Source organism: Scomber japonicus, chromosome 3 (genome assembly GCF_027409825.1).
Source record: "Scomber japonicus isolate fScoJap1 chromosome 3, fScoJap1.pri, whole genome shotgun sequence".
NCBI classification, from domain to species: Eukaryota; Metazoa; Chordata; class Actinopteri; order Scombriformes; family Scombridae; genus Scomber; species Scomber japonicus.
In genome coordinates this window covers 36,628,522-36,644,248 of record NC_070580.1, presented here as the reverse complement: position 1 = coordinate 36,644,248, position 15,727 = coordinate 36,628,522, and the positions used below count along the sequence as shown (strand labels likewise).

Genomic DNA, 15,727 nt, shown 5'->3' with positions numbered 1-15,727 from the left:
TACTGGAGCGCAATGTTCACTTTCAGCCACTAGGAGGAGCTCTACGCTTCTGTAAACCACCTTTGACTCGGTAGTAAGTTAGCCTGCTAGCTAGCTAGCTGACAGGAGGGAACATGATGCAGACGAAGACACACAAAAGTCCAGCTTGGTTTAAAAACTTCCAGAAAGTAAATGATAATGTTGTCAGGAGTGAAATACGTGGAGCAGAGTTGAGCTATCGTAGTTTCACACGGACAGAAAGCTGTCTGTTGAGACGGTTACTAAGGGAGACGGACCTGACGCTAATAGCGAAAACTAGAAACTAGTTCGTGTTTCTGTAAAGAAATGAAGGCTGTTTTTCATTTAAATAAACAAGCATGTGCAGTTAAAACTTATCGTTGGCGATGATTATTGAAAATTAGTTTTTGACGCATTATCTATTTAGCACCTTGTGAATGTCGGCATGCAGCGAATATTCGGTTCATGGATTATACTCACTGGCGGGCTGTCAACTTCACCAGCAACAATATAGTGAGTTACCAGACGCCCAAATCAAATCAATTTATCGGACTATGTGTCTTAAATCGGCCCTGTTATTCAAGGAAAGAAATGGAGGGATAGAAGAGAAGGAAAGGTGGAGTCACTGGTGGAGCTAAATATTGTAAAATAAGTGACATGTTCACCTGGAGGGCAAATTACCTTCAACAACACACACACACACACACCCCTCTACTCAGTCCAGAATAACAGCATTTCACTGCAGAAAGCTGAAGAGAGCAAACACAGGTTGCTTGAAATTAAAGTTAGTCATTTGAACACAAGCTAGAATTTTTCAATCTTCTTTTAAAGGTGTAGGCTTATTGTTTTGTGTGTCTGTTGTATTCCTCTTGAGTTTTGAGGGTTCATCCATTACTATAACATTTGAATGTAGGGTTTTAATTGAAAGCCCTGTATTCACATAGATAATTTATTAGTTAATCCCAACTTTCTTGTGACTGTTATATCAACAAATAAGGTTAGAATACAACATTAGAGGTGTGATAGTCTGCATGAAGAGTCAACTTCCCAGCATGCCTTACTGTCCCAGCCTGCCACTGATTATATCCACCGGTTAACAGACCATGAGAAAAATAAATAATCCATATTTTACAGAAGAAATGGTCCAATTTTTGGCCCTTTAAAACCCTTAAACAGGCAACGTGGACTAGGAGATAGACTCTTTAACACCCTGTTAGGATGGTTTAGGTGGTTGTTCAGTTGTATGTGCCTTGAATTGGTAGAATTGAAGCTTGTGGAAGGTCTATACATTGACAGAAATGATGAAATAAGTTTAGAAACCAGTATGTTTCTAAACTAAGGGAAAGCAAGAATGTATCACTTCTCTTTATTAAATAGTTTTTACCATTATGACCATTTTATACCTTAATAGAAGCAACATATCCTGATGGAGATACAACTCAAAAAATCCAAAATATATTAAAAGATATTTATGGAAGTGTTTTACTTTAGGTGCAAATGAGAGAACTAGTAACATTAATTTATATTTTTTACATCTCATTCCTGTCTGTTTAAGGGTTATATTTTTGCTAATAGCTTTACTTTCTTAATGATTGTGATGCAGGATGCAGGAGTATTTTCTATCAATGTTTCCTTCAGGTTAATGTCAGGTATAAAAATATAAAACACGTTCTAACAAAGCAGGAAGTCTAAAAGCTCGTCTCTCTCACCATGTAGACAGATAACAGACCAGAAACATGTTTTAAAGGCAACTTTTTTTTTAATTATTATTGGCAAATGCTTTGAATAAGGTTGTAGCAATGCATCTATGTACACCCCTCCAAACAGTGACAATGTCAGAAAGCCTAAAGAAAAAAAAACACACTTTGTAATACAGCTCGATTATATGATCGTTTATACGCACACTTTTTTTCTGTTTGTTTCAAACATACACATACACATATTTTCAGTTTTTGGTTTGGGAAAACATCTAAAAAGACTTTTTTTTGTTCTAAATAAAACAATACGATTATATCTATATTGCGTAAAATCAATATACATTTATTAAAAAAAATTGTCAAAACATGCAAGGTTTGTAGTGCATCACATCCTTTCTTGTCTATAAAGTCTTATTAAACAAAGGCAGACATACAGATAGAGAAGAGGAGCAGATACAAAAAGAAGAAGAATTGTTATACAGTCAAAATCCTAAAAAAATTCAATGCCAACTCTTTTATATTCGTATTAATTTATGTGCAAAAGAAGCTCATTCAGTTCCTACATTAAATACATTTTTTTTTTATATATACGTCTAATGCTCGGCTCTACGCTACCATGACACACGCGGCGTTCTTACAAGCTCTCCAACACGAGGTCAGGAGGAGATGACACGTAAAGTGCAGCCAGGAAGGCATCGCTGGGATCTGACTACTTCCTGGATGCAGAATGGGATCATTTTTAGTGGCATTTCACTGCCAGAGAGAAACTTTTAAAAAACATCCTGTAATCTCCTCCTGTTGCCACCGCTCTGAACCAACAGCGTCAAGTTTCCAGCTTAGATAATAACTCACTTCCTAATACTCTCTCTATATTGGCGTTTGACTTTATTTCTTCTCTAAACTAGCGCGTGACTGTCGGAGCGGAGAGAGAGAGAGCGGCGCCCCTCGTGTCTCCACTCAAATAAAACAGCTGCCTAAAAATCTACTGAATAGGCCTTTAAAATCTGCTTCACCTGATTGGTTGTTTATGAGACATTAAATGTATATGTGATTAAATATGAGGGGGGGGGGTTGAAGGTTGTGTAGGAAGACTCGACTCTACATGTGTGTTTGTGCTTACGGGGGCAAACAAAGACAGCAGGTAGTGGTGGTGGTGGTGGTGGGTGTTATAGGTTAAAGTGTTATGATATATGATGAACTGCATTACCCACAATGCTGCTGTTCCTCATGTGTCTCTTTAAAGTGTGGAAACCTGCAGGTGGAGAGGTAGGGGGTGGTGGAGGGGTCGGTATTGCACATGTCAAATCACTGTAAATGCTATTGGATTATTTTTTTTTAACAAGCGTTTACAGTCACGTGTCGCCTGATTGGTCGGCTCCTCGGTAGCCAGCAGCGAGTCGGGGGCGAGCTGAGCTTCAGGCTGACAGGAAATGTACGATTAAAACAACACAAACTCAACTACAACTAAATATCTCCAAACAAAAAGACAGTAATTAAAAAAAACTAACAACAAATGTGAGATTAAAAAAAATGTTTTAAAACAGCAATAAATGACTGAGTGTGTTTTTAGCTCGTTCTGCTGCTGATGACGAAATGACGAGACGGGAAATGACTGACGTGCTGCGTACGTGTCAGAGGGTTAAAACTCTTCAGCCAATCTGAGCCGAGCTGTGAGTGACATCCTGGCTGATTTCAAGTTTAGCTTCACTATTACATACTGTGTGTGTGCGTGTGCGTGTGTGTGTGTGTGTGTGTGTGTGTGTATAGTTTTAAGGATCAATCAATCAACCAATAGTTGGTTTGTCCCAGCCCTTCAAAATAAGAGACCTCAGTCAGTGTGTGGGATCATAAGAGGGAAAACAGAAACACTCAGAGCGAGACGCAGGATGTCCTCTGGCTTTTATAGCTAGTGTTGCGTTTACTGACCGATATGAAGAGGGTGCTGGACTATGACACAGAGGTTTTTTTAGGGGGGGGGCGTCTGTCACATACACACTAACTGACTGACGGGGCTACGTGAGTCTGCAAAGCAACAAAGTGGAGAGGATCATGGAGTTTGGTGGTTTCTGGTCGGTATACGTCTGCCCCCCCCCCCAAGCACCCCCACCTCCCCCTCATCCCCCTCCTCTACCCTCTACCCCGTCCTCCCTCCTCCCTCGCCCTCCCCTTCTCCCTCCCTAGCAGCCGAAGGTCTCCTGCGAGGCGTAGACCATGTAGAGGAAGCCGTCCTCGTCCCTCTCCTGCTCGTAGATCTCAGAGATGGAAGTGGACACGGACACCATGCTGTGCTGGTTGACCAGCAGGAAGAAGGCCTGCGTGGGGTTCAGCTGCAGCCGACGCCTGAAGGGACGAGAGTAAAGGAAAGAGAAAAGAGAGGAGTTATGAGACGCTCAGATATAATCTGCTACAATCTTTGTTTCTTCATGTCTACCATTAAAGGACGAGTTCACAAAATGTCAAGTGTCTTAAACCAACACTCAGAAGCCCAAATGAACATGAAGTGTGTTTATCTCCCTGTAATGATTCCTCCTGTTCATACTGACCATTAGATCCTTCATCATGTTTACAATGGAAGTGATGGAGGACTAAACCCACAGTCCTCCTTCTGTGGAAACATGGATTTAAAAGTTGATGTGAAGCTAATATGAAACTTCAGCGTCTGAATGAGTCAAATCTTCATCTTCTATGTTTCAACGTTACAGTGTTTTTAGTAGCAAAGTCTTTTAGTCACTATACTTCCACCACAGAGAAACAGGAAACACTAAGAGGGAATCTGATGCTAAAAAGACTGTAAATGTGTCAGATATCACTTGATATGACTAACTCACACTGTTACCATAGTAACTATAATAACTATAGTAACTCACACTGATGAAGCTCAATAGAAGCTGATCAGAGACTTTATAATGACTGTGTGGACTCACTGGGTTTAGTCCTCCATTACTTCCATTGAAAGCACATTAGAAGGAGATCTTTTAATAGTCAGTATGAACAGGAGGAATGATTACTGAGAGGTTGATAAGGACACCTGACTGCTGCTATAAGACACAGTAGACCCACACCTGTTGGTACATGAACTTTGTCATGCAGAGCTGACACACCTCGTCTTACATAAAGTCTGCTGGTTTAAAGAACACCAGAAGAACTGTGAAGCTTTCCTTTAAGCTCTTCTTCACTTTCAGAACTAAATAGATGAAATCCTACATTTTAATTTATTATGTCCGACCTTTTAGAAACAGTTTGTGCTCTCTTGGTTCTCTGTTTATCTTCCACTGTTTCTCAAATTTAACATAAAAGTATTTTAAAATAATGTGTGACATTCAACAAATGTTTTTACATGAACAAAATGTCACAGTCACTTTGTTTCCACAGGACAAAAAGACTGACTGAACCGGGCCTTGATCTCAACATTATTTATATGTATATACTAATTAATCCATTTCTGTATTATGACTGAAGATAATATGATATCTAGAGTGATTTTTAAACATGTGAAAACTGATTATTTTGTTGAGTCTTTACTTGTATTTTCTCCTCATTGTTAAAAAGATCTTTAAATATTTGTATCACATCTTGTCTTAATGTTATTCTGTTTCAGGTTTTGGGTCCTTAACATGAACTTTTTTTGTAACTGCTACATAAATATAAGCTTATATGTCCATTTATATGAGGACTTTACTTTAAGATAGTCCTTTTTAAACTGGTTTATTGACACAAGTGAACATTGTAGTGACACACTTCAGGAGTAAAGGCCCATTTATGCACAACGGACATACGAACATGTTTCCGTCCGTTTTAAACCATGTTATCGTCACTGCTCTCATACTTCCATGCGTCCTTTACGTTGGCATGGATGTTAACCAATACGTCCACCAGGGGGCAGCACCGAGTCAAAAACAAACATGGCGACTGTGGAGGAGATATTGATAATGTTCCTCTTGCATAAAAGATAAAAACGATATGTTTAAAGTTTCTAACCAACTCACACAATCTTTCCTCAAAAAGTTCCTCCATTGTTATTTCTTCTTGGTGTCTAATTAGCGCTACGTATCGAGTAGTGACAGCAACACTGCCTCCCCGTGGTTTCCGGTGGTACTGCTCCATTTGGTCCGTATCTGTAAGCTTTATGGAAACGTGCAGAAATGAACGCAGAGCACGGACAGAAGGGTCCGTCTGGATCTGGATCCGTATTTAACGTTGAGCATAAATGGGCCTTTAGTCTTTAAGGACTCCTGCTCCACATTTAAACCTTTAATATGAAATCTGTGTATAGACATGAAGAGAAACCATGTTCATGTTAATGCAGGTGTAAATTCACTCCTAACAGCCTGACCACATTCATAACAATAAAATCACCCAGTAAGGTGAAAGATCAAACTACAGGAAGCAGCAGTTAGAAGACCCAACAAGTGGTTTATAAAAGAGTAAATTGTTTATGGGAGCAGTTTTCTCATCCGTTTATCTTTATCTTTTTCACGGTCGCTTCTTGTTTCAGCTCGTCTCATATTTAACTCTCTTCTCTCATGTTTCACCTCCAGTCTGTTTCCTCTTCACATCCTCATTTTCAAACCTCACCGTTCATTTTTAATTTGTTGTTTTTTGGCCCCAAACAGGAGCAACACAGCATGCAGCCTCACTCTGGATCTGAGGCTTTAAATCACAGAAACAAATGACTTTATATTTCTGCTTCATCAGCGTTCGACCCTCACAGACATACATCACAGTGTTTCTGCACTGCAGGACGGTCGCATCTTACTTTCCTGCCTCGTTATTCCTCTCCTCTCCTCTCCGTTTCATCCCTTTGGTTTGAAGCTGTAAACAAACTGAAGCTGCTGGTACGTAAAATATAAGCAGCAACACACGTAGCTTTAAATATACACACACATACCAAACATACAACTCAGTGAACTCAACCCTCTACTGCAGAGTGTGTGTGTGTGTGTGTGTGTGTGTGTGTGTGTGTACCTGATGATCTTCACCAGCTCGCTCATGTTGACGTGGTCGGGTACCAGGAACTTGGTCTTGTCCAAAACAGGCAGCTGCTTCTCTCCCTTATACCTCTCAATGATCACCTGCCACACAAACACACACACACACAGTAAGTCACACATACAGAAACATATATACATGTTTATGATGTTTATGATGTTTATTAGGGATCTTACAGGGATCTTGTTGGGATGCTGCTCCCTGATCTGCTGAACCTCTTTGCACCGATCAGCTGTGAACAAACAAACGATTCATAATTATAATTTAAACTTTAACAAAAAAAAACTCTTTGGGGACGGAGGACAAACGTAATTCAAGACACTTTGTTTAAGAGAAATGTGCTTCCCTCCTGATGATAAACCCAGTCTGGCTCTGGATGTGTTTCCTGTCAGAAAATCCACAGGAAGTGACAAACTGCACGTTCACATGAATATTTAAAAACGGTAGTGGTGGTCTGCGTTGTGTTTGGACACAGAGGAAACTCTTTAATGATCCTGTTACTGCTCCACCAGCCTCTGAGAAAACACTCACCGGTCTTCCTCGAACTCTCTGACCCTCTTCCTCCTCATCTTCCTCCTCTTCTTCCTCCTCTCCGTCTCATCTTCTCTTAAATTATGACGGATGTTAACGTGTGTGTGTAACTAAAGATCTCCACTCCCTCCCTCCCTCCAGGTTTCAGGTTTCATCAATTAATCATTTGATAGTAAATTGATCCGGAGTTACTACTGACGATGGTTTTTACTATAAATTAATCTGCTGCTTCCTTTATCGATTTATTGTTCAGTCTATTAAATTCACCAGAGAACCTACAGCAGGAAATGACATCATTACACACAAATCATCTCATTAACAACATAAAACCATCAAATCATCGGCATTTAAGCTCCAGATAATAATAATATGTTGTTGAATAATATTCTTTTAATGGATTCATCAATGAATCATCTAATCACTGCAGATGTAAATTAATCGGCCAATTGTTTGATGATGATTTTAAGTCCAAATTGTCTGATTTCAGCTTCTTAATGTGAATATTTTCTGGTTTCTTTCGTCCTCTGTGATAATAAACTGAATATTTGTTTGTTGTGGACAGAAGGAGACATTTTGAAGATGTCACTTTGGGTTTTTGGAAACAGTGATCGACAAAAACAATCAACAGATTAATTGACAATGTAAATGATCAATAGTTATTAGTTATTTTCAGGCGTGAAGAAGTGAAAGTATCCTGAATTTAACAGGAAAGAAAAGCTCTAATTAATATACTTTTATAAAATAGAAACATTTTATGAAAAGAACTTTGTGATGATAAATATAAAGTTATTATTATTTTAATCATTTTGTGACTGTTTCATGGTTCAGTTAGCCTTTAGAAACAGAGATTTACTGTGTTTTAAACATTTTCTGGACCAAACAGCTAAATGATTCATCTCTAATGAGAATAATTCAGATTTGTCTTTTTTCTTTATCATAAACACAAATCTGTAGTTTTTAGAGCTCTTTCAGATGGGAATGTGTCTTTGTGTCTCTGTGGATTCATATTTACATAGTTCACAGATTTGCATGTGATTTGGAAGTGAATGTAATGTCCTCCAGCACACACGCTGCCCTCTGGGAGGATCAGAATAACCTACTGCCCTATTTCAGGACAAACAAGCCACAGTGGTTCAAAGCTCAGACGCCGTGGAGGACAAACGGTGAAGTGTGAATGGCTCCTTTGTTCAGGTCTGGGGGAGTTTTTTCTTCCCAGGCCTGGAGATTGGTTGGTGGAATATAACTATTTATTAAAATATAAATATAAACAGATACTGAGGGTTAGACAATTATTATTAAAACTCCTCTAATCTGCTTCTACTTCTCTTTTTACCATGAATTTAAAAGCTGGTCAAAATGGCCAAATTCTATCCATCCATCTATCCATCTATCTATCCATCTATCTGTCTATCTATCCATCCATCCATCCATCCATCCATCCACCTATCCATCTATCTATCTATCTGTCTATCTATCCATCCATCCATCTATCCATCCATCCATCCATCCATCCATCTATCCATCTATCCATCTATCTATCCATCCATCCATCCATCCATCCATCCATCCATCCATCTATCTATCTATCTATCTATCTATCTATCTATCTATCTATCTATCTATCTATCCATCCATCCATCCATCCATCCATCTATCCATCCATCTATCCATCTATCTATCTATCTATCTATCTATCCATCCATCTATTAGTGAGGTAGTTTAGGGTCTCAAACCCGTAACAGTTAACATTCATTACTGTTGTGTAACTGATGTTGAACCACTAGCTCACTTTACTCTGTTCTGTCTGTTCTAAACTGTACAGTGTGAGGCGCCTTCAAATAAAATGCATCATTATTATTATTATTATTATTATTGTTATTGTTATTATTATATAATCTAGGCCAGAGTCAGTCATGGAGGTTTACGGTCATAAAGAACTCAAGAAACCAGAAAATATTCACATGCAGATTAATCATGTGTTCACTTTGGTCTTGTTTTGTTCTATAAGACGTCAGTAATGTGTGTCATAAAGCAGGTGAACTGGTCACAACGCAGCGTTTCACTGGATCTGGTGTCAACTGTGACGACTTATTACCAGCTGATGTTATTTTATACTTTCACTTTAAGAGTGAAATATTGTACATTTTACTACACTACATTATCAGATATACTTACTACAGCTGCATAAATGAGTCACAGATTCATTTAACTTTTTGTAACCTTAATAGTCAATAAAGGTCAGTTTATAAAACATGCACACGTCACTAGGTCAGTATGAAATCACTTTATATTTATTAACCAATTAATTGTTTAGTCAATAAAAGATTATTTCCCACAGTCACAGCTGTATTTAGATTTCTCAACACTGTAGTTAAGTGTAAGTGCATTATCATGATTTATAAAGAGCATTAAAATCATCATATCTAAAAGGTTTATAACATATTTTGGTATTTTGCTTTAAAAAAAAAAAAAAAGACAAACAATTATAAGATTATCAAAAAACTTGCCAATTAATATTCTGTTTATCTACTAATCGATTAATCAAATAACTGTTATTTAAACTGCTATTTAAATACATGTAATGAATACATCACTGTAATGTATACAGGGGCATTTGGCAACTTTTAATACTTTAAGTACATTTTTGCAGTCAATACTCATGTAGTACTTCTACATAAGTAAGGGTTACTTCAGGGTGGCAACTAATGACTTTTCTTTATCAATTATTATTATTATTATTATTATCGACTGGTTGGTAAAATGTCAATGGTGAAACATGTCAATCAATGTCTCTCAGAGCCCAACACAACGTCCTCAAATGTCTTATTTTGTCCACAGACTAAATATATTCAGTTTACTTTTATATACAAGTAAAGAAACCAGAAAATATTCACATTTAAGAAGTTTGAAGCAGATCATTTGGACTTTTCTTAAAACATGACTAAAGCGATTATTTGATTATCCAAATACTTGTCAACTAATCGATTAACAGGCTAGTATTTGCAGCTCCAGAGCACTTTTCCAGAGTGATATTACAGTTTTAAATGATTAAAACATGTCAGTATTTGGAGTGTTTTTCCGTCTGTGACTGTGCTGTTGATCCAGTCAGATTATGCAATGCGGGGCTCCTCCCTGCCCCAAGCACAGGGGCCGTCTCTGCGCCTCAAATTACAACATTAAACCACTGAACACGTGTACTGGGATAATGTGTCAGCACATGTTGTTTTCCTTTGAGTAAACACACAGAAACATTAACTGCTTATTGCCCCCCAGCTGTCTCCTGCCCCAGTGGGGTAAACGCTGGGCCTCGCTAGCTTTAAGGAGAGCTGATAATGTGACACTGACCCAGATGGGTTTATTTAACATTAACAGACCGATAAAACACACACAGGTTAAAGCTTATTTAACATTAACAGACTGATAAAACACACACAGGTTAAAGCTGATTTAAACATTAACAGACTGATAACACACACACAGGTTAAAGGATGCTGGCTGCACGGTGACGATGTTATTTACATGTTAGTCTCACTAAAACAACGCTGAAAAGCTGCTAAAAAAGGAATATTATTCTAACTTGACGCTCAGCAGCTTCTACTTTATGTTTATATTAATTTTAGGATAAAGCCGAGATGCAAACAGCTTGTTAAACATTACAAACAGCCACAATAACAGCGGCAGAGCTAGGCGGCTAACAGGCCGCTGCTTTCTTACCAAATGTCCTCCTCTGTTTGAAGGGTCTGTCGGACGGCATCTCTGTCAGCCTGCCTGCACACTTATTATTACCTAAATATATATAATATATGTATATAATGTGTATGTTTAACAGTCCAGCGGGTCTCACGGAGCCTGGACGTCCCGGTTGTTGTCTCCGTCAGTCTGAAGCTTTAACGGCTCAAACAAAGCAACTCACCAGCTCTGACGTCACCGGCTGCATTTAAAGGGACCGTTCACCTTTTACTTTATTATTACTTTATTACTTATTATTTTATTATCATCACTATTATTATTATCATCGCTATTATTATTATTATTATTATTATTATTATTATTATTATTATTATTATTATTATTATTATTATATTATTACTACTACTTAGGCATGGGATGATAACCGTGTTCAAGGTATACCGCGATTTGAAACAGCCACGATAACCGAAATCGTCAAATTTCCTGTCATACCGTTCCTACTGTAAGGTATGAGCTGTTTATAGTCTGGTCAAAGACAGGAAGTGCTGGTCAAAGACAGGAAGTGCTGGTCAGAAATCCGTCAGGTGGTGCAGCTGCAGCGTAGAGTATCACGACCCCTCACATTGTCATTACAGATTCAGGTTAAATTAACATGTCTGTCTTTATTTTTCTTCCTTTTAGGAACATTTAGAGCTGTAATCACAATACCGTCATACCGTGAAACCGTGATATTTTTGCTTATGGTTATCATACCGCCAGAATGTCATACCGGTCCATGCCTACTACTACTACTACTACTACTATTGTTATTATTATTACTATTATTATTATTGTTATTATCATTATTATTATTGTGTAGACAGAAGCAGTCTGTATGTAAGCGTTGCCTCCTCTAACCATCACTCTAACATTACGTTTTTCTAACATAGTTTATTGTGTGTAACAGGCTGATCATAAACTCTAACCTAACCTCAGAACCTGCTGCTCTACCTGGTGCTGCTACGCTGCACATGTGGTATTATATTTAAAGATGGTGAATATTATTTTGAGAAAAATATAAGAAAAAAGAACTGAGAAAAAAACGGATTAATGAAAGAATCATTTTTTTTCAATCATAACAGTCTCGTGTTTGTTTCCCCTTTACGACTCAACGCCCATTTCTCCAGAGCAAATCTTATCTTCTGAAAAATTGTGTTTCGAGTCCTCTCTCGTTTGTATTGTAGACAGGCTGTCTAATTAAAAGCTACTTCTAGTTGTTACAGCAGGTTATCTCGTATTTAAATACAGGACATCTCAGTACACAATCTACCTGATAGAACCAAGGAAAGATTATTTTATCTGTGCCCTTAATATTCATCCTTTTCCTGTTCAAACTACATCAGAGTTCACAGGTTAAAGAGAGGAACTGTAGAGAGCATCGGTGCATCTTTACACAGCAGAAGAACTGGTGTGTTACAGTCAGAATGATCGTGAGTGAGTGAGTTGATGACTGTAGATGTAAAACATGTTGTGATCTGATGGAAACATAGATCTCTGGATCATTTTTCTAATGTAATTTAATTTTGATTCTTAATACAATAAACACTGTGCTCAGCCTGTGACTTCTTACTTCCCATACTGATGCAGTACATCTCTTTGAACTCATGGTGGTGTAAGAGATGCATCACACCAAATGTCACATATAAATACTGTGCAAAAGTCTCAAGCCATCATCATACACACAGAAAATACAGGAACTATGTACACAACATTTAACATTAATTATTAAATATTATTATTAATTGAATTGAGGCTCCATTTAGGTTAAAGAGAGCCAGGTTCCTGCTTTTGCTCCAGTGTAAGAGGAGGTCTGAACACTTTAGCCTATAGAAGCTGTTTTCTTTTCTGTTTTTTAATACTAAATACACAGTTCATGTATTTTCTGGATGTATTCTAATAAAGAGACTGAGTAATAATTATATATGGTCATTATAGCATTGCTAAAACAACTAATCTAATGGTGGCCTCAGACTTGTGCACAGTACTTTATATCTGTGGACTATAAGCAAAGTGATGAGGGACTCTGATGTGTGTCAGCTGATAAACATGATGTGGAAATTTCAGATTCTCTCTGACAAGTCTGAGGTCTCCATTAGACTTGTTGTTTTAGCAATGCTATAATGACCATATATAATTATTACTCAGTCTCTTTATTAGAATACATCCAGAAAATACATGAACTGTGTATTTAGTATTGAAAACAGAAAAGAAAACACTTCTATAGGCTAAAGTGTTCAGACCTCCTCTTACACTGGAGCAATAGCAGGAAGCTGGCTCTCTTTAACCTAAATGGAGCCTCAATTAATGATAATATTTAATAATTAATGTTAAATGTTGTGTACATAGTTCCTGTATTTTCTGTTTGTCTTTAGAAAAAACTTGGTTGTCACATACGCCTCTACTGTCACTTGGCTCTTCATGCATATTCATAATAATAAGAAAGACAAAGGAAATCAGCTCCTTTAATTTAAGCCTGATATCTGACTTCTGCTTACAGACCACAAAGGACCAGCTTCTTAACAGACAACGCTCTTCTCTGTTGTAAGTTAAACAGTTTACTGATATGACTATTACATGTTGTGTACATTATTTAATGTGTTTTATTGTCTCTGAAGCCTCACAGAGAGACGAGAGAAGCAACTATGAGTTTAACAGCAGCAGCCAGTGGATTCGTTGTCTTCCTCCTCTCTGTGTCAGGTACTGTATATCTACATTTACATTGTAGGACACTTAGGTTTGATGTATGTGTGATGCAGTGTGATGAATAACTTTAATGGTAATGGTATAAAATAATGTCAGTACTCACTGCTGAATACTGTAATAATAATATATTAAGATGTACGGCTGTGTCTGCGTCATGAGTGGTGGGGGTCAGGCCTGGCTGATATGTTTCCTCCATAGATTGTAAGAATCATATGTTTTTATACATGCATATGAATATATTCATGTTTCTATGATGAAGCAATGCTCTTTTTAATCTGTTCATCTCTACACTCTGTACTGTTGAGCTGGACAATTGTTGAAGCTGTTACAACTAACAGTTGCTCCTCCCTGTGAAAACTTATTGACACCTATTTTATTTTAGCCGCTCTCAGTAGTTTCTCACACTTCATGTTCTGCTTTTCTTTCTCGTTTTCACACTTAGCTGAGCAGCAACTTGACCAAAGAACAAACAGAGAGGAAACTAATAAAGACAAACACAGGCTATCTAATGACTGAGATTGTTCTCATCCTGTTCAGTAAAACCACATTAAAGTTCACAGCTTTAACACATTCTTGTTCCTTCACTGCATCTTCAGACTGTACGATGATCCGTCTCAGTGCAGAGATGAACTGTAAACAGCATCTAAAACTGTTTTTTGTTCTGTAAATTCAAAGTATGTGTAATTATCTTTGGACTTTTCTATTCCTACATTCATGCAATCATCAGAAATAACAATGAAATTCATAAAACAGTTATAAAGTCTGTAAAAGGTCAATTAACATGGGGGAAAAGAAAAGGTCTTAGTAAGGTGAAAACAGCACTGGTGTAGCACTCATCTGTTGCTTCACCTCTCAAAAAGTTTAATATTTACTCATTTTATGTTTGTTAAGTAAAAACAGAATAAAAGGACTAAAACTGAAATACTCAACAAACGACAAAATATTATCAACTGATAAAATACTGTACTTCAGTTCAGTTCTAGTTAGATTGATGCACAATGAGGAACTTTGAACTATAAGAACTGAAGATCATACTGATGCCCTCATCCACTTTGTCTTATTCACTGATTCTTAACTTGTTATAACTCTGATTGTGGTTTCTGATGTGCTTTGTGTTACAGTGGTTCAGGCTCAGGATGATTGGGGAGTGACTTACACTTCTACTCACATCTGTGCCTTAAAAGGATCAACAGTGAACATAAAGTGTACCTACAGATACCCATCCATGATAAATAACAGTGATACTGCAGTTAATGAAACACTGTGGTTTACTAAAGAGAGTAATGATGCAGCTGTGGATCTGAGAACAGACTCAGAGTACGCAGGTCGTGTCCAGCATCACTGTGATAAGAACGACTGCACTCTGACAATCACAGACCTGAGAGAGACAGACTCAGCTGAGTACAAGTTCATGTTCATCACAAACCAACCAGGAGGGAAATATACTGGTTCACCTGGAGTCACTCTGACTGTCACAGGTACTGATGAACACTGACCCAGCACATTTAAACAACTAATGGACATACATTTAATGAATTGTGATCATTTTGTGTACACATGTATCCTAGGTGTTTCTTAAATGATCCACCAGTGTAGTTGGTTGCTTGTATGAATTGTCATTTGAACTGTTTGTCTCTGTTTTTGTTACTTGTGATGTAAAAATGATGCGTCTCTTTTCTTCCTCTCAGACCTAAATCTGCAAGTGCAGGTGATTAGATCAGAAAAATTTCGGTCTTTTACCTGGGCAGATCTGAAGTGTCACAGCAGCTGTCTACCTGATGGTTCTTCCTTCATCTGGTACAAGAATGGACAGAAAATTCAAGGTGAAAGAGATTCTACTTATAAAGAGTACTTTTATCCTGAAGACAGCTATTCATGTGCTGTAAGAGGGTTTGAGCATCATCCTGCTCCTGCAGTGTGTGAGTATAAATCACATTCTCCCACTAACATAAGCAGCTTTTAACCTGTTGAACTATACATTGTATGAACATGCACATCGAAATCAAACCACAACCCTATGAAGTTTTTCACATATTGCATTCTTATATCTTACTGATTATGCTGACTGCAAAATACATTAA

General features: G+C 37.6%; 1 protein-coding gene and 1 long non-coding RNA gene across 2 annotated transcripts; one reads left to right on the top strand and one right to left on the bottom strand.

Moving 5' to 3' along the window:
• Positions 1-3,019: 3,019 nt before the first annotated feature.
• map1lc3a (microtubule-associated protein 1 light chain 3 alpha) lies at positions 3,020-11,113 on the bottom strand. The gene is made up of 4 exons (XM_053315842.1): positions 10,929-11,113; positions 6,860-6,915; positions 6,660-6,766; positions 3,020-4,034 (listed from the first exon to the last, which is right to left on the bottom strand). The coding sequence occupies exons 1-4, from the start codon at positions 10,966-10,968 to the stop codon at positions 3,872-3,874; spliced, it is 366 nt and encodes a 121-aa protein (XP_053171817.1). The 5' UTR covers positions 10,969-11,113; the 3' UTR covers positions 3,020-3,871.
• Positions 11,114-13,472: 2,359 nt separating this feature from the next.
• LOC128355552 (uncharacterized) lies at positions 13,473-14,882 on the top strand. The gene is made up of 3 exons (XR_008321135.1): positions 13,473-13,484; positions 13,559-13,640; positions 14,768-14,882. It is a non-coding gene; the product is annotated as an uncharacterized LOC128355552 (long non-coding RNA).
• The last annotated feature ends 845 nt before the right edge of the window (positions 14,883-15,727 follow it).

Coding starts and splice junctions, on each gene's coding strand:
- map1lc3a (XM_053315842.1), bottom strand. CDS start 10,968: ATGCCGTCCGACAGACCCTTCAAACAGAGGAGGACATTTG. Junction 6,767..6,859: donor AGCATCCCAACAAGATCCCT/GTAAGATCCCTA, acceptor TTTGTGTGGCAG/GTGATCATTGAGAGGTATAA. Junction 4,035..6,659: donor GAGCTGGTGAAGATCATCAG/GTACACACACAC, acceptor TCGTCCCTTCAG/GCGTCGGCTGCAGCTGAACC.